General features: G+C 42.9%; 1 protein-coding gene across 3 annotated transcripts in view; it reads right to left on the bottom strand.

Moving 5' to 3' along the window:
- The window catches only part of PLCL1 (phospholipase C like 1 (inactive)), a 189,027-nt gene that overhangs the window by 16,573 nt on the left and 145,549 nt on the right, over nt 1–26,905 (bottom strand). For all 3 annotated transcript variants that reach the window (XM_082763097.1, XM_082763098.1, XM_082763099.1), the window contains exons 2-5: nt 23,009–25,480; nt 20,697–20,900; nt 11,365–11,440; nt 7,181–7,290 (exon numbers count right to left, since the gene is read on the bottom strand). In XM_082763097.1, coding sequence (XP_082619223.1) covers nt 7,181–7,290; nt 11,365–11,440; nt 20,697–20,900; nt 23,009–25,480 — 2,862 coding nt within the window. The remainder of the gene's footprint in view (nt 1–7,180; nt 7,291–11,364; nt 11,441–20,696; nt 20,901–23,008; nt 25,481–26,905) is intronic.

The following is a 26,905-nucleotide window of genomic DNA, read 5'->3' on the forward strand; positions in this document are numbered from 1 at the left end:
ACAAAGGGAACAAGGAGTTAGGGTCGAGGAGAAGAGCCAGGAAAGTCAGTGATGACAGGGAGGCACAAGGGGAACCCAAGGCAGGACCTGATCAAGCAGGGGGCTTCAGCAAGCAGCCAACCTACACCAGAAGAGACTGAGACATCTATTTTGGCAGACAAGGGCTATTTAAACATCTTGACAAGCTTCTGTGAAGTGATGCTAAAATCCGCCTTCTACACAGGGGACTTCAGCATGCCAACCCTCTGCTGGGCTCCAAGCCATGCCACCAAGGTGGCCTTGGCACAAGGAGCATCAGGCACAGTGACACCGCAGGCTCCTGGCCCTGCCTCTTACCAACACTGCAACGTGACGTGCTCCACGTGTTGGCCAGTGGCAGCTTCATGTCCGCGGCTTCTGGCAATTTGTCCCATCACTGGAAATAAAAGGCACCTTGCAATATTTCTTGCCATTTCTCTCTGGTTTACTTTAGTCAAACACAAGAAAAGTGAGCAAAGACAAGATATCATCAGAGGCATTTCATACCATCTTTCACTTCTCTAATCTGCTCTTGTCCCAAAGTTACTGTTGTTCTGTATATATTTGATGGGCTCTTACTTTGCCTGACCTGAGTGTCTGGACCATTGCTTCCTGCCAGTCAACAAAGCACTCCTCTTATGCCAGTACTGGACAACAAAACAGGAATAACTAACATGGGATGAAGTCTCTTCTCTCTGTCAAACTGAGAGCCATGCTGGCACTCCATGCGGTGGCACATCTCCTGAGAGATTCAAGGTATCACAAGGGAGCCAGCGCTGTGAACTCTGGCAGTTGCTGCTCTCCCTTTCCCTACTAGTCTCTTCAGTTGCCAGCATTTGGTGTGTGCTGATAAAAGAATGCCTGGGTGGCCTTCACATATATTTTAAGCATGTGAATATTTGAATTGCTCTAAATCTGATTTATGTCTTGAAATTTTCCTTGGCCAAGAAAACAGAGACCTTGTCAGAAACAGGATTAGGTCTTCAAAAGCTCGCACGGAGCAGTCAGGTACCTGGAGAGTCTGCGCTGTACTTGTATGAGATTGCACCCTCCCTGGAGCAATGCTCGTGCAGCCTGGCTGACAGCCCAGAAGAACAGGATATTCCATCTGATTAACTAGTACTGCTGAGAAACTGGGATTACAATTGTTTTACCCTGATACACACTGTTAAAGTAACTTGAGAAGTTTCCATCACCAGATACAGCTGACAAGATCCACCGAGACCAAGTGTCTTTTAATGAGCTCTGCAGGAGCATTCCTACTTTTAGGCTTTGGGCAAGAAAGGTAAAAACTAGTGAGCAGTATGAAGGAGAGCTCCTGGAGGCAGTTACCAACCTAATCAGCAGGGAACAGCACTCTAAGTACAAGAAGGATCCACCTACCTAATAATTCGTGGTTTGGGTTTGTCTATATACAAAAACCACTGATCAGAAGAGCTTTGTGTGGAAATCACATGCTGTTGCTTCCCTATTTTCTAACTCAGTATCATTTAAAGGACTCTAAACCCCACCTTGGTCCCAGAAAAATCACCAAACACATCCCAAAAGGCATAAACCCCCTATAAACAGGGGCATCCTGAGCATCAGAGCACAGGCAGCCTCCTGCAGCCAGAAGCCTCCACCACACATGCCACCATCTTCTGGCCACACAAGGACCCAGGAATGAGCCACATTCCCATCCTAGGCCATTCTTCCAAGCTCTTCACGTGCTCAACAAGGAGCAACCTAAACACTTCTGTCCTCCCTGACCTTTCCCTTTACTGTTAAATAAAATGAATCCAGTTAAGCAGGCCAGCATTTACAAGAATAAGCAGATGCTGACTGGACCTCTTACCCTTCAATTTAGCACCCTCTCCATCAACCTTTTTATGTTATTTTTTTTTTCCTTCTTTGTCCTTCAGTTAACATGTAAAAGACAAACCTGATCTAGTAACTGTGTGAATAATTAGCCCAGCTCTGTATTTCCTCCTACCTTTGCAAAATCTATCATCTCACTGAAGTCTGTTGGGCTCAGCCAACCTGAGCTGCAGCTGAGCCAGACTGAGCAATGCAGGAGGTACTTCAGAAACAGCCAGGTCATGCAGCCCAGAGAAGTTAAACTTTGAAAGTTAAAAACAACACTGAACTGCAGCAACAACGGAAATGCAAACCACATGGGGACTAGACAGCAGCAGAGACATCTCTGGAAAATGAGCCTTCAGGGTAACCACATTCAAAACATATTTATCTAGGTAGATCTGGAGCTGAGTAGGCACAAAATAATCCAGCTAGCCTGCATTTAGAGGCAAGTGAGAACTCTCCGTGCCACTCAAACTGCTCCTGCCTTACTGCTCTTGCTGGACTATCAGTGTCACAAGGTGACAGCAAATCACCAGAATTTGTTGCTAAGCCACCGTGGCTTGCATTGCATCTATTTTTGCAGTTTCACAGACTGAGCACCAATGTGCTTTTGTTCACAGAGAGATGCTGGGAAAACAAGAAATGTCAGATATGAGGATACTTTGGGGAGGCACAGGTGGGAGCCTAACTGACACAGGGAAAGAAATATACGGTATGTGGAATACAGCAACTTTACAGGTGCTCACAATTTCACTTGGTTGTAGCTTAATTCTTGGAGAGTAAAATGTCATGCAAATCCTTTGGCAGCAATTGTACGACATGGTGTAGAATATATTGTTGCAGTCAAGATTAATTACATGAAATGTCCTCATGAAAATGCCACACTGCTCTGGGGTCCACTCTGTAGCATGCCAAGCAGCAAAACCATGGGTTCTTGCCTAACTAAAAAAAAAAGGACTGATGTGGAAACAAGCAAATCCTACTTACCAGATGGCTTTAGAGTACTGTGCAGTATACATCAAAAACAGTGCCATACTGTAATATAATAATCTTTAAATAAAGACTGTGAAAGGACCTAGTTCTTCCAAAGGATCAGCAGCATCTCTCTGCATGGTGCCACTGTGCCCAAGGATGTTCTTGCACAATAATCACTGTCAGATACATTGTTTTTCTTCCTAAAGAAAATTGACACCTTCTTAGTGATGCAAAATTCAGCTCAGATTAGGTGAAGCTAGATAAGTATACGCCTGTCTGTATGTACATCCTTCAGAAATCGGGCTTTTGTCACTCCAAGAAGCCTCTTGGAGTCAATTTTCTTTAGGAAGAAAAGCAATGTATCTGACAGTGATTATTGTGCAAGAACATCCTTGGGCACAGTGGCACCATGCAGAGAGATGCTGCTGATCCTTTGGAAGAACTAGGTCCTTTCACAGTCTTTATTTCCAAGAAGCCTCAAGGTTCTTGGAGTGACAAGATCACAAGAGTGATCTGAGTCTCCACCACCCAAGTGAGAGGTCTGAATGCTGCACATCTCTCAAGCAGCAAAAGGCTGTCACAAATGACTCTGATGAAGAAACAGGTCATTTGTGGACATCATCATCCAGAATCACTATTAATGCACAGTTTTGCTCCGTAACAACACTATACCAGAGCTAGCGTTGCTGATGACTATGTCATAAAATTGCAGATTTCTCCCTCAGAGTGAATTGCATTTGCAATTTAATAATTGCATGCCTTCTGCATTCAGCAACCTCTCTTTATATATCTAATCAGCACTAATTTAAATGCAAGTTAATTAGCAGATACACTGATGGACAGGTGATGAAAAGATCTCTGAAATTAACCTCTTGATGTCCTGTTGCCTGGCAGTGTGACAAACAGCACACAATAATAGTTGGGAGTCCTAATCACACAGAACACACTTATGGCACTAGAAGCAAAATGTTATCATGGGAAGCAAAAAGGTTTTAAAAACATGAATGCATTTCAGAGCAAAGACTAGACACAAACCTTTGTGTTTTTTTTCTCCTTCAGTAGATCAAAGCAGTAAATGCCACTTTTTCTTTCCGTGTTTTGTCTATAAATAAGTCCGTATGTAGGTATACTAACTAGATATTTACCATCAACATGCGGCCAAGTATTTGGTGGCACTGTTACTGCACTTGGTATCTGCTGATCTACCAAAGCACAGATAGCCCAGGAAGACATGTTTGCGGACAGACAAAGCACATCCACATGAGAGCAATAAACCCGAACCTCACGTGAACCTTGCTCGGCTTACTTGCCAAGCAGACCCCCATAGAGCAGTTTTACTGTATCCATCAGGATGAAACAAGTAGTTCCTAGCATGGGGGCTTGCCTCGGGTGGCAAATCAAATGCTTCTTGCCACATTTGCATGTTAGTGGAACTTAAACTCAGAAAGAAAAATGGAGGCACCGAAACAGAGGTGCATGGAAATAGAAATAACAACAAAAGCAAGACTACACTTAGGATCCTAGCAACTGATTTTGCTATAAGAACATGATTCTTCTGTCTACTTTAATTACGTTGTGCCTCTCAGTATTACTAACGGGATGTCTGACACTATTTTACATGGAACATACAAAAAGACGTACCATTTTAATAATATGTGTCAAAGTTGACTTGTTCGACTGTCAGCGAGTTGTAGCTTCCCTGTTTTACTAACATTTTTATGTTCTGGCAAATAGTTTGTCCTTCTGGTGAGTATTACTAATATGTAATTACATTATATAAACTAAGGAAAAAAAAAACATATTGTTTTGATTCGTTCTCATTACACACCTCATAAAAGTACCCCAGGGGATTTTTAAACATGAAGAATGCCCACAGTTGTGTTTTTTATAAAATATACTTTAATCTTACACTGTTACTATTTAATGATTTTGCCAGAAGCAATTTTTTTTATTGCATCCATTCTTTGTATTCAAAACTTACCTATTGCAATGAATATTTATAAATAAATACATTCATTAAATATGCTTTTGCTTCACCAGCCTAGGAAAAGACTATTAATCATCTGGCAGGCACGAGCAAAACACAATACCTGCTATTGCTCATGGGCACCTCGCACGATCTTGCAAGCAAAGCTGACTACTGCTGCATGACGTAGCTGCCTCCAACGACCCCAAGCACACAAAGAAGCTTTTTCCTGGAGTTGTTTTGCCTTTCTCTCACCTCACCCAGTGTGAAGCAGCTGATGCATTTCCTAAATGTTGCAGGCACTTTTTTCTTTTCTTACATCGCTATGCTAATGAAATGTGTATGCAACTGTTGTGGTTTAACCCAACCACCCTGAGATCAGGCACCGGGTTTGAGTGGGGAAGGGTTGCTGATTTCTCCTCACCACACCCTCCTGGGGAGCTCTCACCAGCACACTGGGGAGAGCCAGTGCCAAATACAAGATGCAGTTGTAACCAGCAAATAGGTTTGTTAGGGGTAGGGTCACTGAAATACAATATTCTTGAAGAGGAGAAAAAAACAAAAAAAAAGAATGGTGACCAACTGCCTCATATCAGACACCCGAAGTACAAAGTGGTTCTCCTTTGCCTACTGTCAGTGCTGAATTGGACTTCAGTCAGAATAAAAAGGTGTTTCATCCACTTTTGTACAAGAGGATAGTTGCAACATACACTGTTGGCATTTCAATATACAAGTAAAACAAAAAAACAAAAAACAAAAAAATACCCAAGAAGCTGTGGCTTAGAAATGACACATCAATTATTCTTTGACCTTGACTAAATGTTCGTAACACTGATTGTGGCAGTGTGTGTTAGGCAGCAATTATTTTTCATGGGAAATGTTTCTCTAATACCCTACTCACATCTTCATTAATCACAGATCACCCTCAGAGGTATGAACTTCTCATTTGAAAAATTTAATTTTTCTCATCTAAAAATTTAAAAGTTTAGACCAACCCCAGCTGTGTTTATGTTGACTCTGAGCATGAAGCATTTATTTTACTTAACACAGCTAAAGGCATTCAGAGTAATGTACAGAACTGCCTATTACATTTTTATTTTTTTCGTCGTCTTTAACTACTCACCTTAATTATGCTGTGTGGAGAAGGTCAGTCTCTTCCATCATGTTTGAATTGGTTGCCTTTTCTCTTCATCGGAGGTCTTATTAACGGAGCCTGTGCTGACTCCGTTACTTTCTTTCCCTCCCTCTCTCACACTGAATCAAGGTACACAAGGAACTCCAGGTGTCCCCCAATTCTTCTAACCCTTCCCCACCACCAACAGCCTCTCCCATCCGTTTTTGTTCCTCTTCATTCGCAACTCTTTTTTGCTAGTGCTCTTTCTGTCTCCACGAGGCTGAAGCATGCCACCTCCCGCTGATTTCGCTACTGCTGTTGCACATTGTGTTTTGGTATATATTTGATTAGCAATCTTGTAAAAATTCCCTCTCATCAGCTGGCCTGCGCTGGGATTCCAGTGCAGGAAAGGCGACAGAGGGCCACAGACAAGGCAACCTGCTTAAATGGCAGCTGGAGGGAGGAAGCAGCTGGGAGAGAGCCATGGGACATCGGTGAGCAACGTGTGATCTATCAGAGCAAGGTGGAAAATGAGGCTGTGAAACAAAATGTGACCTGAATGCTAATGACCTGAATGCTTGGCTCAGGTCCTCTCCTTGCCGTCTGCTGGGGCTGTACCAGCTCCTCACTTCTTTCCACGTTGGGCTGTTCCTGGACAACTTTACGCAAGGTCAGACATACAGCTGCCATGGCAATCTCTGGCTGATCGGTGCTGAACCAGGAGCTAAAGCCCACTGACTGAGGTGCTCACTACACAGCGTGTCACCACGCAGCCAAGATGGAGAGCGGCTCCTTTAGCCATTTGGATGGTGCTCCACTTTCAAAGCACACCCCTGACACCTGCAGGATCTGTAGTATTTGTTGTGTGTACTTTCATGACAGCCTGCCCCTTTTCCCTCTTTCCCCAGGAGATACCTGTGTCTTCATATTACAAATCAAGTGTCTGAGACCCAGTGACCTCAGACAGGTCACATTCACACATTGTGTGAAGCAGAACAGGCAACTGAGACCAGGTCTCTGAGCATACAAACTAATGAGCTATCCCTCTTTTATGCAGGCTTAGATAAATTCCCTTCCACAGCTTCCAAACCACAGTTGTAATTAGATGTATTTGATAAATCTTAATAGTTGGGGGGTAATTTATACTTCCCATTTAAACAAAACATGTCTCCAGTGTTAATAACACAGTACCAAGAGATAAGCTAAAAAGAGCAAGGATGTGCTTATAAAGTTAATACGAGACACAAGGCGGTGCTTTCTGTGCTTACCTTCAGCACTGTGATATTCCATGCAAAGCTTTCAATGGCTTTGCTTAATTTTCTTCCTTTCAAGCCTTCCTTTGTGCCGAGGTTATGGAGCTCTTCATGGAATTCCATCCCTAAAAAACAGATCGCTACATCACCCTCTGTATGATTGATTACCCCCATAAAATGTTCAGCGAGCATTTTCGCCCTTGCAGCTGATATTTCCTACATCCTCTTTCTGTGTTCCCCCCTCTTCCCTGTCATGATCCCACCCTAGAGAGCATCTCCCTTCTATTTAAGTGTTATGTGCAGCCTTGCAGCTCTGCCTCCAATTCTGTATTTGGCTCTCCTTTCCAGTGCCGGGGTCCTACAAAGGCACATGCCTGCTCCCCACACGAACACCACTCCAGCACTTCTGATTGTAGTCTGCTTTGCTGGAAGTATCATGAAAAAAGGCAATCACTTGTCACTATCCTTCAACAGATGTACCTTGGGAGGCAGTCTGGCAGACAGGAAAGATACCTGTGCAGCACGGCAAATACAGACTCAGGTGCACAGCTCCTCATTAATCATAATCACTGGCATATAGAAAAACCCTTGTACTCCACAGTGACAAATTATTTCACGAACGCACACTGCTAATCACAAGATTGGTATTCCTGCAGCCTGTCGAGCTGAGACTTCCAAACATAGACCTGGGAATTGGCAACATTTCATTGCTAGTTTTGTAGCAAACGTCTGCAAATCCTTTGCTGGATACAAGAACTTGAGAATCTGGGATCAGATAAAAAACCTTAACGAGCCCAATTAGCTCACCAATTCTGTGAGATTTGCAGTGTATGCAAACATTTCTCCAAGGCTGCTGTGGATGAAAAGACAAAATGGAGAGAGAGCTGGTTGTGTTCCCTTAATTTGTACCTTACAAAGGCCAAATTGGCACTAAATCACTCCAAAATATCTGAAGCCCATCCCAGCTGAACAAACCGAGTTCGATCTCCAGTTGTTTCATAGCTCTCCCTCCCCTGTTGTTTTGAGGCAAATGTCACTCACAAGTTCAGGCTTCACTGAAATTACATCAAAGAAACCCCCATCGGCACCTGACAGAGAACACCTGCATGGAGCACCGAGGGGCTATTTTAGCAGGGTGACTGAAGGAGTCAGCCTTCTGATACTCCAAGGCAGCCTGCAAGTAAGCTTGCCCAAAGCTCTCCTGGAAGACTGACAATAGGCTTCCTTCTGCCTTGCACTGAATCTGGAGGCAGCTGAGCCACTGCCTGAGAAACACTGAGGGCGTTCAACCTCACACAACGTAAGGTTCATCTACACGTACTGCTTATTCTCCAAAACTTCGCTTGCTCACAAGTTTTGCATATCTAAGGTAACAGAGTTCCTGCAACACCTCCTTTGGAAAACAGTCTAAATAACTGCACCTCAAGAAAGATTCCCCTGCAAGCTGCCTTGTGCCAACTGACTCAAATAATTTCACTCGAGTAAGTGAAAGAAAACCTCCAAGTGACTTGCTTTGTCCTCTGAAGAAATACAAAGGCCAACAGTGCTCAGTTCCACTTGGGCAGTCCTGCCTTTATGTAGCATACTTTGTTTTTCCCCCTTCCCAGATTTCACTTTCCCACCTGTAAACTGGAAATAATGCTGCCCAAGAGAGAGACAGTTACTAACATTCATCAGGCTGTGGAAAGGAGCACCAATTAAAGCATATAGCAGTTCAGTCCTCCATTCTGCTAATGCATTGGGCCAAAAGCATACATGAAAACAAACAAACAAACAAAAAAACGTAAACTCAGCAGCCTGAGAAGTCATCTGGGGGAGCAGAGAGGGTCTTGTAGCACAGGGAGCAGGGACCAAAACAGGCTGGGCTGTGAAGCAGAGGTCAGGTAGGAACGCGTGTCCAAGAGGAGTAGGACTGGGCTGAGGTGAAGAACAATGTCACTGGCAATTGTATCTCTGACATCTCTAAACTTATGAGTGCTTCATCTTGCCACATTTAAAACTTTCTTTGGACAATTTGCCTGGGTAACATTTGCAACAAACTAATCAGCAATCAAGCACTGCGAGGGATCAATTCTCTCTCTCCTGCTCCTTTCCTCTGTCTTAAATCCTGAGGTTTTATATGAGCACTGCATCTCTCTCCACCCTTCTCAATCAGAAATATTTTAAGGCTAACAAAGCAAAACCAGCAGAAGTACAAGGAGATACAACAGTAATGAGAACAAAGAAATTAACAAGGAGATACAACAGTAAAGAGAATAAATAAATTAATCTTTTTGCTGGGGGAAGGAAGGAGAAAGGAATTGCATTCAACGTTGGACATAGCCTGGTGATATGCTTCTTGCCCAGAGAAGCTGTGGATGCCCCATCCCTGGAGGGGGTCAAGGCCAGGTTGGACGAGGCCCTGGGCAGCCTGATCTAGTGTGTGGTACCCCTGCCCATGGCAGGGGGTTGGAACCAGATGATCTTTAAGGTCCCTTCCAAGCCGAGCTGTTCCATGATACAGTCCTGTGTCGTGTTCTCTGCCCACGTTATCAACCCCCAGCTCACAAGGACTTCACAGGTCCTTCTCTCTTTGCACAGAGCTGGGTGGGTACAGCTCTGATATTCCTGAGGGTCTGCATAATTTGGTGCTGCTCTAAGTTATAGCAGCTAGAAAGACCATCAGTGCTGTATTTTCTGGTCACTGTCCCATTTCCTAAACCCTCTGTACCTGTTGAAGGCTTTGTGCTGAGGAGAGTTATGCTGTTTGTGCAGATACACAGGAGGAGCCAAGGCACAACCCAAGATGAGGCCCATGAAATGCGGAAAGATAAATGTGCTCGCCTCTCCTCCCTTTCCTACCACAGCTCTGACCGTGGCTCCAGAGCTCTGAATTTCCAAGAGCAGACTGGGTTCCACCCTGCTCTTGTACCACATTAAAAATCAGTTAAATGCTATTACTGAAATAGTTTCCTAGTTTCTTCTAATTAAAAAGGTGAATTAAGGAATTTACTATAAAGCATCAGTTTCATTCATTATTTATGTTTAATAGAAACAAATGGCTGTAGCCTCTGTCACTTGCCAAATCCAAAAATGCCTATTGGAATAAAACAGTATTTATGATCATTGTGGTCCCAGAAGACTTTTCGGAGATCACAAATTAAATACAGTAGCAAGTGTTTGCATTCCTGACCTTTGAGGCTTGCTGTAGATTACAAAAGGTGCAGCTGTACAACTAGACTAAAAACAGATTTTATTTCAGCATTGTAAACTCGTAATAGAAATACACTGCAAGGATTTATTCTGCATGGTTTCTGATATATGAAAGCTGATGGGTTTAGCTGTAGAGGATTAAGATCTTACTACCACCAAATGTGGACTCTTATCTCTCAAGCAGGGTTTATTTTTGTGTATCAGCAGAAACTACAGGAAACGTCCCAGTTTGGAGTCTGGCTTACTGTCCTGAACAAGTGATGAAGAAGGTTTGCATGAGTAAGCTGAACTGCGAATTGCAGACATTTTGACCATCCTGCAAACAGAGTGTGAACCCGTGGCAGAGCATACAGGCAGCCACTTCTGAAATCATCTTCTCCCTTTCTACTGATGCACACAAGACAGCTCTAATTCAGGCAGAGACATCCAATATCATACACCAGCAAAATATGATTTGCCTTAAGTCTACTTACACCTCCTTGTGCCCATGTAACTAAAATACATAATGCATAGCCACACAGATTCATTGTGACATGAAGGGATTATATTGGTGCATGTTTGTTTCCAAGCTCAAAATCAACTCGAAATGGCAAAATTAAGTAAAGGTAGGCAAGAGAGCTTGGTTCAGTAGGTTTCAAAGCCCTTGTGTTTAAGACAGTAACTATGGCAGAGAACAGAGCTCAGTAAAGGCAGCATACCTTCCCACTCCCTCATTTTAATTGAATTCCTTTCTAGTTCATTTGACTTATTTAAATGCTGTCAGACATTTCAGAGCTGTAAAACAGATAGAGAAATAGACTTGAGGTGAAAACTGAGGATTTCTCCCTGATCCTACACCTCCACTGCTGCTGGAAGATGAGCCTTCAGGAGGGTGGAGTCTGCTACGGAAAGATGAGGATACTCACTTAAATATCAGGTGAAAGATGATGCTCAAGTCTCAAACTAAGAAAGTGATGGCACGTTGTTTCCCATCTCCTATCCAGAACTGCACATTAGAGGAGAATTACCTGCTTTCTGACACTGAACGATCTTGTCATGAGTGATGTCTGCCGTCTCGATAAGAACCCTGCTCTCTTGAATCATCTGTCAGAAAATAAATGAAAAACAACTTCATTACCATGGTTTCCTGCAACATCTCGTCCACAGAAAGGTACAACAAGGGTAAAACTCAAGAAGAGCTCTGTTCTGCAAACAGCACTATAACGTTTGGATCATTGCTTCATATCAGGTCCCCTAGATCTACATCAGGCTAAGAGACAGTTGCTCAGAAGATCTTTGTTCCAGAAATCAAAGAACAGCTGTTTCACATCAGTGAGACACCTCTGTCAATAACATGAAGTGATTTCAGGAGTAAGCAGAGTTAGGAGACAAACAACACTCATTCTATGTGAAACCAAGCCCTTCGTAATCAGTGCTTTTATTGAAATGCAAGGAGAAATAAATACTTTGCTCAACAGAAGTTGCTATGAAAAATGTTACCAAGCCATGAATAGAACTGATTTCAAGAGATACTTAAGCCTGTGCGCATCTTTATGCACTACGGTGGTTCAAAAAGCTTCAGTGTTTCTTGAGGTTCCCTTGGGAGAAATTCTAATCTAAATTCTATAGCTTTCAGCATCTGAACACTGCTGCTGAAGTTTAAAAGGGAAAAAAAAAGGCAGGTAGTTTCACCAAGAATGCTCACACGTTTCAGATACCCCTATCTATGCGGCTTCCCAGAGTACACCACTAAGAGAAACACAGACAAAATACCCATTATGGGACAAGTTTCCTGAGCCTCCCTTCTTGCAACTGCTTTTCTCCTTTGCTGTTAACAATCCTCCCAAAGCCCTGCAGAAGCCCAGACAAACAAACAAATTGTTTCAATGCTATATTCTGTGAAATTGCAGAAGGCGGCACATACATGTACATCTGTTACAGAAGGAAAGAACATGCTGTATAGCAAACTATGTCTGAGAATAATCTTGCTCTCCTGGGACCTACATTGCAAAACTCAATCAAATCCAGGCAGCATGAAAGAATACTGCTTAACTTTATATCCTGAAATTACAGATGCCACCATCTGAAAGCTTTGACAAAATGTTACAACTTTTAAAATCATTCCTACTTTCAAATATACTAAGTATGAGAACACAACCAGTCAATTGCAACAATTTTGGTGGAAGACGGTATAAAAGTACTAAGCTGACACTTGCATATTAGCATTTCTTATTGTTTTAATTAGATACAAGGGAGGAGACATTTCCCCGTGTCACACCCAAACTTCTGGAGAAATTCAGAGCCAAATTTTTCTGCTTCTGCCATCTCTGTCACTAATCAAAACTACTAAGATAGGCTTAATTTAATAAAAAACACCTATGCCTTCACTTTGACATAAACAAGAACATGAAAAAAAATAAAATCCATTACCAGATTCACAAACATAAAGAAAGAAAAAGGTCTGACACATCTATAGAGTGCAAAATTATTTTTCAACAGAAGACGCCTGGTGGATATACCTGAGACGTATTACTTTAGATAGTATCCTTTGCCTTTCACTCTTTAATACTTGCTTGTCTGTGCATCATGTTGATTTCTTCTCTTGGATGTTTTTGCTTGACATCTAGAAAGAAATGACAATTTCTACCCAGCCTCTGGCTGTTCCATGCTGCAGCACGTAGTCATGTTGTGTTGAAGGAGCTGTTCGGCTGCCAGATAAAAGTTCTGCAGTTGGTCTGAACAGCACAGGGAGCGAGAACCCCCCCCCCCCACCAGCCAGTCACTACAAACTTGGTTTACAAGAGTCACATTTATGCCACACACACACACACACACACACACACAAAAGTTTGAGAATCATGAGTTTTATGTGCAATTTGGTACAAATGACTTTGACCATGTCTTCTTCCAACTACTGGACTCATTCCCAGGAGTTTCTGATGCAGTTGTCTTTGGATTATCAAACATGAAGGTGTTACGTTTGCTTTTAAGAGAGAAGTAGCAACAGGATGTCAATTTTCCTTTACTGCAGAGCAGGTAGAGCAGCCCTCCGCTCCTTTGATGCTGACAAAGTCTCACTGCTCTCCCCTCAGCAAGAGCAGTTAAAACCAGATTATACAGCAGAATTTAACTCGCTTCTATCTTCTCACACAGCAGCACTCTTGACTAAAATAAGCTGCTTTTATCTCATGATAAATCCGGAGAGTTATTTCAGAGTCTCGTGGCTCAGCATCTGGGGTTAAATAATGCCTTTATTTCACCACCAGATGTTTGTTCTCAGAAGTTTCTTTAGGATGTATGCATTAGGTAGAAATAACACATCCTGGGTGTACTATGATACAAGACTTTGGCAGGCCTATAGTGTCTTTCCCAGGTGCAGTAACACTGCGCGCAGTACCCAGTATTTCTGCTCCCAACAAGAATCAGGTGCACATTTTTAGCTGGTCAGAGATCACACTTCCTAGCTCTACTGTTAACGATTGCAATGACAAGTTGTTGTGGATGAAGCAAGGATGTTCACTCCGAAGAATCAGAGATGGATTCATACAGATAAGAGTACGACGGGCAAGTAGCTGCTTTCCAAGAATAAAATCACAGCATGGAGCTTTTGTTTGTTTGTTTGTTTTTGTATTTTTTTTGTTTCTTTAAGCCTGCCACAGTAGATGTTCTTCAAATCCTGGGAACACAACTGATACCCTCATAAAAAAAAAAAAATCAAAAACCAGTCAAACTCTAACTAAAAATCTACTCCCTCCTCCTTCCCCTCGTACGCTTTCACTTACACGCAAGGTAGATATCCCTTACGGGATATTTACTGAGTTAGCACTGTACGACCAGCTAAGAAGCTGTTACTGGTAACTGCTTACTGGAATTAATGCTAACAGTTGGTCACTACTCAGCCTCACACAGGTGAAAGCAGGTGAGAGCCTCAGCTGGTCAGCTGGCATCCCGTGTCCCCTTGTGCTAGACACTGGAGAGCAGACAGCAGTTTCAGCAGGTTTCCCAGCTGCAGCAGAGGATGCTGTCCGGAGATGCAGCACGCTGGCTACAGGGACCTCCATTTGGGCCCTGGGAGATGCTCTGATCATGTCATCAGCTCTGGCACACAGCCCTGTGATATGGCATCTAGATACACAGGGTTGGTATGGTGTTGTTTTTTTTGGCACCGGTTCTCAAATGACTCCACCATCTCCCAGTCTGAATGCTCCCAGCTTTTCCAGTTGGTATCAAATCCAAAGCCCTGCTTGTGGATGTCACCTACTTCTATTTGTGGTGCCAAGACAAGAACCAGAAGCTCTAAACATAACGGGGAGGGATGTGAGATTTTCTTCTGGGAAGGTAACGCCATAAATCACACAACAGTCCCAGATTTTCAAGCCCAGTCTTGCCAGCAATATTATGAAATCCAGCAACATGTCTCAGATGCGAAGAATGAGCACTCTTTGCATCCTGATTTTCCATACACCTTCACTCTGCTAAGGCTACTGCTGAGTGGTGCTCTCCAGGCAGTTTTTTAAGTCCCAGTCTTCTTCCTGGAACCCATCAGGCTGGTTTTTAATGTCATTGGTGAGAGGCTTTCAAAAAACAGGAGGTGTCCTAGTCAATGCCATTTGGGATCCTGATAAATAAATAATTTTTAAGTGAAATATAAAATATTTTTAACACTGAAGATGTCGTTTTTTAACTCACAAGAAATTAAGACTTACTGCTTGTGTGTACTAAAGACAGTTTAATCACAAGATCAATACAAAATGAACAAAAAATGTTATTATTTTTTACTTTAATGAACTCCTGTGCTAGAAACCAATTTCTTCCTTTTACTAGAAGCTATTCTACAAATTTAAAAGGGGAGAGAAAATTAACACAGCAGTCTCACCACAAAAAAAAAAAAAAAAAAAAAAAAACATAAAAAAAAAAAAAAAACAAGGAAAGCTCCTGGTGGCAAATTAAAGTACTGCTCCTGCTGGGAAGATAAATGATACAGAAAGGACAGTTCAAAGAATCTTCTCATAAATATTCCAAAGTTTAGAACAGAAACCAACAAAACATATTAAAAAAAAAATCCAATAGGAGCTTCCCACTGAGGTGTCTCCTCTTTGCTGTTGTCCCAGTCTCTTATGCCTGCTTTAGACAATGAAGAATTTTGTCTTGGTAAGTAGTACCATATCACACTTCTATTGCTACCGAAAGAAAAAGAAAAAAGCTACAGAAACACAGCCAACTGGAAAAACATCTGAAGTGCAAATTAAGCTCATGAAAATTTCAGCAGGATTCCCTCTTTAGCATCAAGCATTTCTTGCAGCCATTTGGGACATGAAACTGCCAGACAATTAATCATGTGCCAGCAAGTCTTGTTAAGAGGATGTCCCCATGGTGTCAGGACATGGGAAGGAATGCTGGCCACCTACTAAGCTTTGCCAGTGTCCCAGTGCCCTCCAAGCCAGTTTTCTGTATCTGAGCCTTTACCCGCAACAGCCTAGTTAGAGGAACAGCTATCAGGGATGGTTACATTAGCTGGAAATCTCTGCAAAAGGAACTGAAGAAAATTTACTTTAAGCTCTAATTTTATGGTTTTGCTTCCAAGTATTTCTGGGGAAATATGGTGTCAGAGCACTGTAGAATGTGACCTGGTGCATGAATGCCAGTTCTCTACAAAACAACAGAAACAGTGGAGGAACAGGGGGAGGGGGCAGCTTTCAACATGCTTGTGCTGAATCAGGCCATCTAAAGCACCCAACTGGAATCTCATTCTGTAAGAGAAGTTCTGATGTGACCATTTTCCTATTTTAGAAGGGTCTAATGGATGTGGCTCTCAGAGAGAAATTGAGAGAGTGGTGGGAAAAGAGAGAGAATTACAAGAAAAGGAGAAAGAAAAAGGGTAATTGCTTTCCCAGTCTATGTCCAATTTTGGATAGAAAGCTCTTTAAGGCAGCTATGAATTCAGTGTCCATGTACCGGACTGCGTTTGACGTCAGTGCGTTATGACACTTTCTTGGCAGTGAGCATTATGCTCTGCAATATCCCTTGTTTTCAGCTGTTCAGAGAATTGTGAAAAATGGCCCTTTGGGGATGACACTGTCCCAGTTGAAATACAGATTTCAGTGGAAAAGCTCACCAAAAATCTATTTAGTCATTTTGTATTTACATAAACTGGGAAAATGGGCTTCCTCCCTGGGAATAAATAACTGTCATGCCTGCATCGAGGCAAGGACTGAATCTGAAAGGAAAACAGACAGAAGAGCAGGTCCTCTCTACACACACCTCTGCAGACTTCTGCTAGCATGCGTGGACCAATCCCTGTGTCAAAATATCACTGTCATTACATACCTCGGTGTCTACAACAGCGTGACAGCTACTATTTCACTTCTCAAAAATCCCCGGTCCATCTCTACATTAGCAGAGAGGTTAACTCCAACTTGCCTTCCCTCAACTGTACTAACAGAAGCGCTGCCTTTCCTTACCTGTTACAAAATAATCACAACCAGTTCCTGTAAAGAGGCCTTCATTTTGCTAGAAAAAATTCTACATGCACAAGAGCCAGAAGAATAGGTAACAACAGGAACATTTATTATAACTTGTTTATAACGTTTGATTTTCAAATGCTTCAAGCATTTAATCTCAGAGGAAAGGTAACGCTGAACTGACAAGCAAACTGCACAAGTGTCCCTGAGTTCACACATGCTTGCATCAGCAAATGAATATAGTGTGATAAGAAACCACAATCTGTCCATGCAAAAATCTCAACCAAAAAAATTCTAACTTCACAGGTTAAGTGTTTGCAGTGAATAATTCTGCCATCTGTCACGTGCAGCTGGGCCCCATCCCTTTTCTTCACACTGACAGCTCCTTTTTTCTTTTCATTCCCCCCCCAGCATGATCACTGAATACAAGGTTCGACAGGTTATAAGGTGCATCCCACGTGCTGCCCCCACCTGAGCGGGCTTCTTTCAATGCCTGGCCATGGGTGATGTGGAGCCAAAGGAGAAGAGTCCTCTCGTGGTGGAGAGGAAAGGTCTCAAGAGCAGCTCTGCAGATGGCATGCTGCACTACCCTTGGATGTATATGGGGAATGGATGACAGCACTGGAATCGATTCATTATATGCTACACTATGTATGATAATAACCAAAACTGTATGTAAGTTGAAATAAACTGTTCTAAACCATGTTTCTGGTAGTTCACAGATTTTTCAAGAATGTTTTCTGTGCATTGCCTATATTCCATCTTATTTTCAAGTGCTTCCATTCCCTGTTCTCTGCAGAAACTCCTTTACAACGCGGTATCATCACTGAAGCCTCCTCCATGAGACACAGCAGTAGGTGAGTTCTACAAAACTGCTGCAATGTAACCATAAGAACAAAAAATAGAGCCTTTGAAAAATCATTTCAGTTCCCTAAACAAAGCACATTAAATTTTATTCTAATAGGGCCTCTCTGAAAAGAAAATATTTAAGGTGGAACACAATGGTAAAACTAATTACCCAGAGAAAAAAAAAAAAAAAACAAACTGCACAAAGCGATCTTTGTCTATTGCCTGCTGACAAAGGCTGAACACAAGGGAACAGACAGCTAATTGTTTTCAGGATGGCTGTGGCAGGTCTCTGAGTAGTTGCACCTCCATTTGCCCAGGCTGTCAGAACTGCCCATGCCCCATTAAACACGCTGACAGAGTTTGTATTTATTTTGGAAAAAAAAGAAAAAAGAAAAAAAAAAAAAGAAAAAAGATATGGTCAGCTGGCAATTTTCAGTAGGGGGAAAAATTCAGCACATTAGGGCTGTTTTATCAGAGATGACATTCAGAGCAGACACTTTCAAGTGTTTCAAATATGTGATGCTTTCTGAGGCAGGGAATGACAGGTGCCAGCCCCAAGCTGCTTGTCCCTCAGACCTCCGAGCAAGGCACATCTGCAGCCAACAGCTTTCCATTGCGAGATTTAGGGGCAAACTTTTCTTCATGGTATTGTAACAGAAATTAATGACAACCATCCATACAAGAGAGAGGCCAACATCAATACTTTCTATTAAATGTATTTGAAATTGCTTTCAGGCCTATTCACCCAAAACGTGCTTTGAGTTGAACAGTTGAACAACTGTAGATCCAGTTCCTTGAAGCCATGCTTATCAGCAACTTGAAAGGCCAAATTTTAGTAAATCCTCTTCGTTTGTTTTAACCATACCTAAAATATTTTATATTGCTTTCTACCAACATCTCTTCGTGCTCTCATTCGCACTGCTACCAAGCATTTCTTCCTAGATAACAAAAGCACAAAAAAAAATCTCCCTTTCTGTTAAACTCCTCCTTTTTCTTTCTGTCCCCACATCTTCCTCAATGCTCACTGTTGTCCTCTAGTTCACACTCATCAAGCCAGCCGAATCTCATGCTGCCTGCCTGATTTAACCTCTCACTCAAACTGACCATGAAAAGCTTCATCCCAGCAATTTCCTTAGTAAAGAAATACACCCTGGATTACATGTATAACAAGTCACTACAAATACCATAGCAGGAGTCCTTTCTCAATATTAAAATTGATAGCAACTTCATTTTTTTTAAATACACAGAAGACAAAATAGATTTCAATCTTCTGCTGCTGACACTGCCTGAAAAAGAAAATATCCAAGATAAAGCAAAAACACTCATTAAATCTGGCATTTGCTTTTTCAGAAGCAAATAGTTTTAGAAAAATAAGATGCAGACCAAGCCAGACAACATGAATAACAATATTTTAAAGTAATATGTTCTCATTAACCAGGACTGCATCTCATATCAGCCTTTACAAAGGCACAGAAGAATTCCCTTCACTCTAGTTTTAAAGCCCTTGTGCTAGATCCTGACATTAGAGGTACATCTTCCTCCATCAGAGACACACCTGAAAGCAACCATCTAACACCATTTGTAAAAGTGTTTTTATCTGCATCCAAAAGAGGCCTTTCACCTATTTAAAACTGAAAAGTTTTTTTATAAAGCACAAGGAGGCCTTGAAATGTCCCATGTAAACTCTTCAGTACATAATTACAAAGTTAAGAGATGGCATATTCATTTTGTTAAATCTCTATAACCAGGCCTCCCAATATGAAAAAATGTCCTACCTTTGTGGTATTTGCTCTTTCAAACAAACATCACACCATGTAACAACTCCATACAAAAAAGTAAAATCTAAAACATGGCAGCTGGCAGGTCTTCAAATCCTCCTTCTGATATTGGTACAGCTGGTATTTTATTACCACAGCTTTATTACCTCCAAGTAAGATAAACTACCTGGAAGGAACGCAAAGTTTTTTCAGAGTATTTTAGTATGTCTTTTAATTATATTAGTGTTTCCTTTTTCCCCCTCCTCCCAGCTGATTTTCTCTTGCAGAGTGTGTTATAGCAGCAAAAACTGAGATGGAGAGGAGAGCATTTGGCACACAGAATAGCTGGTCAAAGATGCAATCACTCTTTGCAGCACTTCAGGGTCTCTGGAAGCAATTTGATGTCCCCAAAGGTACTTGCCATTTCATTCCTTACAAACGCAAGATGTGGAAATAACTGCTGGTGCGCTGAACATGCATTTTGATTTATTTAAGTCATGTTTCACAGAACTACACAGCTTTCTATCAGTTGATGCGGATCTAAGGATGGGAAGTCATGGGGCAGTCTAATAACCTGAGAGTCACAACGTGAGAGCAACTACTGCCGATCGAAGTCGCATGCAGCTGATACTCAGTCACAAGTAGCTGTGATATATGTGCTCAGCACACAAGGCTGACCAGCAGTATTTGCCTCAACTTACCTTAGCTCATCTCTTTATATTTCACAAGTATTTCCATACCATATTGCCCTTGCCTTCCTCCCACAAAATAGTCAGCATTTTAAAACTTCTCTTCCAACGGCGTTCTCTCTCTCCAAGAGTGCCATTTACTTGGTTTAGCAGGGACACAGGCATTACTTAGGGTGCTGCCAAAAGGCGTCAGGAGGGGGATGGCTCAGCTTTGCCTGGGTACTCTCACACTGCGCCTCCCTGTCTGACGGCCTTGCCCACTGCTGAGGGGAGGGAAGCAAAAGGAAACACACAAATCTTGTGCCTTCTCTCAAGGACAAAAACAAACAGCTGCTGGTACATGCTGAATGGCTGCTATTTTTATAAACAAAGTCCCTCCTCAAGTGCCAACCTGTGCTAGTCACAACTGTGTTTAAAGAAAAAAATAAACAACAAAAAGCTCAGTGTGGCAATTTGGACAATAAAAGGTCAATTTTGCATAGCTGAAGTCGTTTGAACAGCTCCCTTCACTTCACAGAAACTTCAAGGTGCGTGAAAGCCAGCAAACAGTCGGCCACTTTCACAGCCTTGGGGAAGGCCACGGGTAGCAGTGGGAAGCACCTACCAGGTCATATGCAGCCAGGACCTTTTTCTGCACGTCAGGCATGGTACCCAGAGGCTCTAGGTAAGGAAACGCATCCTTCATGCAGAGGATAACAGAGGGCGTGTTCTCGCTGCTCACCAGCCGCGAGGACAGGGTCAGGATGCACTGCTTCAGGCTCGCGATGGGCGGGAGCCCGCACAGCTCTTTGACGGACACCATGGCGTTCTGGGGGAAGGAAGAGAAACACCTGAGCACTTATCCCCACTTGCCATCAGCTACCCACCTGCTAAGACCCAGGCAGTGCCTTCCTGCTTCTCCTTTCTACTGTGTGCCCACATACAAGCACAGGCATGCCTTGAAGCCAGAAGGGTCAGGCTAGCATTCAGAGGATTGTCAGAGTTTTGTTTTGCGTGCTCAAGACGTCCACAAGACAACATTGCTGGGGATATCCCAGTGGCCAGTTCTGCAGTTACTCTGCATTACAAATCCAGCTCCAATAGGGACATGCTTTGGTCCCCAGCACATTAAACCACCAGCCTAAAATGCTATTTCTCTCCTCAGCTGTTCCGACTCCAATTGCTTTTGATGCTGTAATCACCTCGTTCTCCTATCATTATCATCCTCCAGCAAGAACAAGTTTGACAGACCTCATATTTCCCATGGGAAAGACAAGCAGGAAAAACACACTTTGTTTTCAGCCTTGCATTTCCACATCACAAAGAAACACAAACACTCTTTTCTCCTTCTTACGTCGCATGTAAGAAAATCAATACAGGATATACAGGTCAAACCAAACCAACATGCCAGAATTTATTTATTTATCAAGTCAGTGGATGGATGGCTGACTCACCCTCATAATTGAGCTTCTCTTGAGTCATACCAGGAGTGACCAAGACACACAAAATTTAAGCAAGACAATATTATAACAATCCATACCTTGTAAATGTTACCCCACATCTTCCTGAAAAAAGTCATCAGAAGAATGCCCAGCTAATTAACAGAGACTTCTCTCATTAATCAAATACATTAGCATGCAGTTAAAGGTAATGACTGTGTCTTTACAGAGCATTCCCAAGAACAAGAAATTTCAGACACCGTACTGAAATTTCATTTGGCAGGCAGATTAATGCTATTCCTCGGTCAAAGTCAAAGAACATTTCATTTCCTACAGTTCACAGATATAATCCTGACCTAGACAGAAGGTGGAGTCAGCGGTTCAAACTTGGTACTTTCAAGACCCGCAGGAAAGGAAAGGCTGGGAAGAGTTTCCCATTCTTAAAAATATGCTTAGACTATTCCTTTGGGAGTGATTTAAAACTTATGTCATTTTGTAAACTTCTCCAGCTGCCAACATTTAATTTGCTTTAGACTCTGTCCAGAAGAGTGGGGTCAATGAAATGCTATGCGTTTTCCTCCTGTTTTCTGGAAAGAAAAATGAATCATTTTTGTGTCTTTACCAAGGAGATAGTTGTGGCTGATTTCAGCTATTTATTAGAGAAAACTCATTGTTTAATGCTACTCAGTTTTGTTTCTAGGCAGCGCCCGGACCTCTGAACTGAGGTGACCCTTACCAGAGCTGCACAATCGCCCACCAGAGCAGAAGCCAGCACTGGTCAGGCTTGGCCATGCTGCAACATCAGCTCCCGCTGACCACCAAGGTGGGGGAGCTGTGCTGAGTGCCAGCACCTGCATGTGCCTGGAGAGCGACTGAGCCAAGATGTGTCAGAGGTGTCTGTGCAGGCACTCGGCCAGCCAAGGCAACACGGCTATTTAGCAGGGAGGAAATTACAGCCCAAGTGGCCTCCAGTTGTGTGGGTGAAACATTTGCAGCCCTTGGGTGAACAGTGGCAACAGGCGCCCAGGGAAATATGCTGCTCTTAGCACGGTGGGTTTCTCTGGTGTAGACAAGACCTTAATGACACATCCATCACTCTTTCTTATACTCAAGACAGAAAAAAAAAAAAAAACAGCATAACCCTCACTGAGTTAGCAAAACAAAAGCTTACTGACATTTTCCAGGAACAGCGAGGAAATTAAGTTATTTAAGACCCGAGGCCTGGGGACACAAATGTACCCTCTGTTCTGTTTCCTCAAATAAAACCAGCAAAGCGTGTGTTCAGAAGGGACATCGATTTTTAAAACATTTTTGCCTAATCCCACACCTGCTTGCTAGTTAGCACCCGCAGCTATCAGCCCGCTGATGTGCAGTTAAAAGCTGACAATGGCTGTGGGCCCGAAGCTTCACCAGATCCAGCGAGTTTGCCCTCCCGGCAGCTTTCACTGGAATCTCTGCTTCCACGCCCAGCACACGCCAGCGCACAGGACGGCCATACCTGCATGTTTTCTCTCAAGTCGGTGGCCTCTCGGAGCGGATGCACGGCCAGCTTAAAGATGTCATCAATAGTCTTGAGACCGGTGTTCCTCAGCATGGTGTACTCCCTGGCTTTCTTTCCTATTCTCACAGAGAGGCTGCGCTTTTGGGCCTTTCCGCCTCCGCTGCGATTGGTTATTGCAATGTGCACGAAGAGGGTAACGTGCTCCATGATATCGCCGACGAAAGACCGCAGCGGTATGTGCCTGTATCCGGGCTGCAGGCACTCCAGCGGGATGGTGTACTGGCCTATGAACTCATCCCCGATGTAGTCATCATCCAAAACAACAAAACGGATCATGGCCAGCTCCGGTAGATTGATCTGGAACTCAAAGCTCTCATCAAAAATGGGGTTATCACTGTTTTGCTGAACAGTTTTAGTTCTTTGCTCGGTGCAATCTGCAGGAATCCCATGGATTTCTATGCAAACATAGGGATCTATGACATCCCCTTTTGCACATGCACCCTTGGGCTTTGGGAAATTCTGACCACTGATTATTTTGACATGGAGGACTTGGGGAGAGACCCCCGGAACAATGCCCTTTGTATTCGCACTGAAATAAGACACTTCATCACGCATGACCGAAGGCCTGAGAACGTACCCACATCCCCCGTTCTGTAGGAACCAGCCGGTGTGCAGGTCCATCATGGGCCCTGGGGTCTGATAGTTCATTGCCACTATCTGGCAACCACAGTTCCAAAAATCTTGAGGATTTAAGTTACTAGAGTCTATCCTCATAGCACTTGGGTACACCCTGGAGAGAAACTTCTTGTTGTAGTTGACAAAATCTTCAGGGTATTCATTTGCAATCCGACTGGCTTCTGCCTCACTAAAGGAACAGATTTCCCAGTAATTCTGAGCTTTCATGGATGTCTCAAAGTCTTTGTATTGGACAGATTTGCATAGAGACACCAAGTCAGACAACTCTTTGCAGAGCCAGATAAGCTTCGGTTCCCTTGAGAAGTCCTCTGACAGTCTCCGGGATATTTCAGCTTCTTCATCTTCATCTGTGACTTCTCCTTCTAATATATCCTGGTCACAGGGCAGCTTCTTCCCCTTCACAATGATCTTCATTTTCAGTTTCTCAGGTGAGGGAAGGTAGGCTTCTGAGGATAAAGGTGTCTCTGTGTAGAGTTTGTTTCCAAAGATCCTTTTCATGTGCTGTACCACTAACTTCTGTTGATGTACTGAGCAGTGGTTCCCCAAGCAGAGAATAAGGGGGTAATCTGAAGCAAAGAAGGCCAATTTGTTTATCACCTCAATAACACTTCGAAAGGAAAGTGGCGATGTCATGTTGTTACGGTTACAAATAATGGGCTCGTTATCTGGGCCATCACAGATGTCTAGTTCAATACTCCGACAGCTCATCTTTAAAGCTCTTACGTAACCATTGATATCAGCTGGTCCTCTCAGCTGGTCTTCTATCAGGTATGTATTGTGGGATGAATTGATGTAGTAATGGGACAAAGGCTGTGTCATGTCTTGGACAACCTTTTTGTGCTCTGGGTCAAAAATATCACATTCTGGGGACAACAAATACTGAGTAAATCCATCAATTGCAAGAAAACCTTTCAATCGTCCTTCTTGAGAAAGCTCGTACCTGCGTATAATATCTAGACACATTTCTTCTGTTATGTGGGTTACTCCTTGCTCAGCCTCTAAAAACAACATGAGATCATTGGCATCTAGGTACTCCTTGTTTTTAGATATCTGCACAAGTAAGAAATAAACTTCAGGTCTTGTGCAAAGTTCGCTGAATGCTTCGCAGAATTCCTCTTTTGTTACTCGTGTTGTCAGTTTCTCTTTGCTTTTCTGGATTTCCTTAAATTTCAATCTAATCTTTGATTCCTTTAAGGTGGGGTTAAGCTTCTTTATTAGCTCCACAGATGTATCTTCTAACATTATGCCGTTACCATCAACATCTGCTGCTTCAAATACAGTTTTTAGCCAGGCAAATCGTGGGGTATTGTGGCTGCTTTCCATCAAATCCAGGGGTTGTTTGCTACGAGAAACCAAGTACCTTAATCCTGATACCCAAATATTGGCCACATCAGCTGAATTGGCAACCAGGTCGAGGGACTCATAGTTCTCACCATGAATTACCGACAAAGCACAGTCCTCAGAAATCTGATCTGCAAGTCCATTATTCCTGAATGTTTCTGTGTTCTTCCCTAGTCTGATTTCTTTTATAGCAGAAATATCAAGCTTGGCTTTCTCAAGGTCCTTCTTGGAAGGCTCCCAGCGAAGAGCCTGCAGGTCAGGATCCAGAGTAAAAAAACGGTTATAAATCCGGGAATTTGGACGAACTTTCTTCAGTTCACACCCAGCCTGCATAAAGCTGATACAGTCACTGGCGCTGCTTATTTTCTTCTCTGATGGCATGCTGCTGAAGGACACAGTTTTCTTTCTTCCACATTTTTGGTTTGAAGGATCCTGCAGAAAAATTACAATAAAAAAAAAAATAAATAAGTTTTCTCTGGCCATTCCACAAGTGCATAAATTATAGAGATGTTTATGTAAATATAATTCATGTTCTTCTGAACCTCAAAACACATTATCCCTTCCCACCATTCATTTCCCTGCTGAGCAATAAAACGTAACGATGGTGACTTGACTGATTGCAGCATTACAGATACCAAGTTTTCATAAGTGACTTTTGTAGCTCTTAAACTCCCCTCCAGATCCCAGCAACTTGCTGCTGGTGCGAGGAGGTGCTATTCAGTTGTGAAACCTAGGTGCTCCACAGATGAGCATCCTGCCTCAACTCTGCCTCTTCTCTGTAATCTTAAATACTTCAAGTGAAAAAAAAAAAAAAAAGAAAAAAAAAGAAACCAAACAACAGTTGCGAGTCAGACCTCTGAGATACACACCCAGGAGAGTCTGGGCTTTCCTGTCTGCAAGTTTTAGTGTCCTTTGCCAAAGGATGTTCTCACCAGGCAGAGAAGCCCATCTCAGCTGTGTGCACAACTGCATGGCTCTTGCGGCTGCTCTGCTCAGCCCTAACCTTCCTTACACTTGCTCATCTCTCCATCTGCTTTACAAAGTAGTTGTTCTGGTACTTTCTGTGAAACAGGACCACAAGACATCACTGAAAAGTGGATAACCAGGCAAGAAAGCCAAAGATATTTTCTTTAGGGCATATTTTCTAACTCCTTTGGAGAAAATACTTGTACACATGTGACTGTGTTTTTAATACCAAGTACCTACTTACCGTGGGATGTAAATCCAACTGCCTGCAAAGCTTTCTGTGGTTTTAGTGCAGCAACTAAATTTAAGTTTTTCTCCATGTATTATCAATTCAAAACATTTCACAATAATTATAAATATTGCAAATCATTCTTTTTCTCTGTGCGATTTCCAGCTACTCTGTTACTATGCAAACTATCCAATAGCTATAAAAATATTTTTAAAACATTATTCAAGGATGTAGTTCCTAGCAAAACACTTCTTACAACTGCTTTCCCTCCTATTTCCCTGGCCACTGGCAATACTTCCCCAGTTCTCTGCCTTCTGCCATTGAAGGGACTTCTGCCGCCTGCACGGTTTCCAGGCAGAAGGGGAGTCTCAAGGTGAGCAAGTTTTCTTGCTGGAGGTTTGTGCACAGCCCTCAGGCACACACCGGGGAGCAGCTTCCCCGCAGCCGGGGGACCCGCTTTGAGACACCAGAATCTGCAGTTCCCAAACCCTTTGCAGCACAAACTACCCCAGGAGCTGATTTTCTGCAGTCCCCCTGCACCTGCTGTATCATTCACCCTTCCTCAAGTCATACAACACTACACATCCTAAGTTCAGCCCCTGTACTCTAGGCATGCCCACCATCCAGCCATCACTATCTTCACGATGCTCCCCACTGTCTGC

The sequence above is a fragment of the Aythya marila genome, assembly GCF_965140915.1.
Source record: "Aythya marila genome assembly, chromosome: 6".
NCBI lineage: Eukaryota > Metazoa > Chordata > Aves > Anseriformes > Anatidae > Aythya > Aythya marila.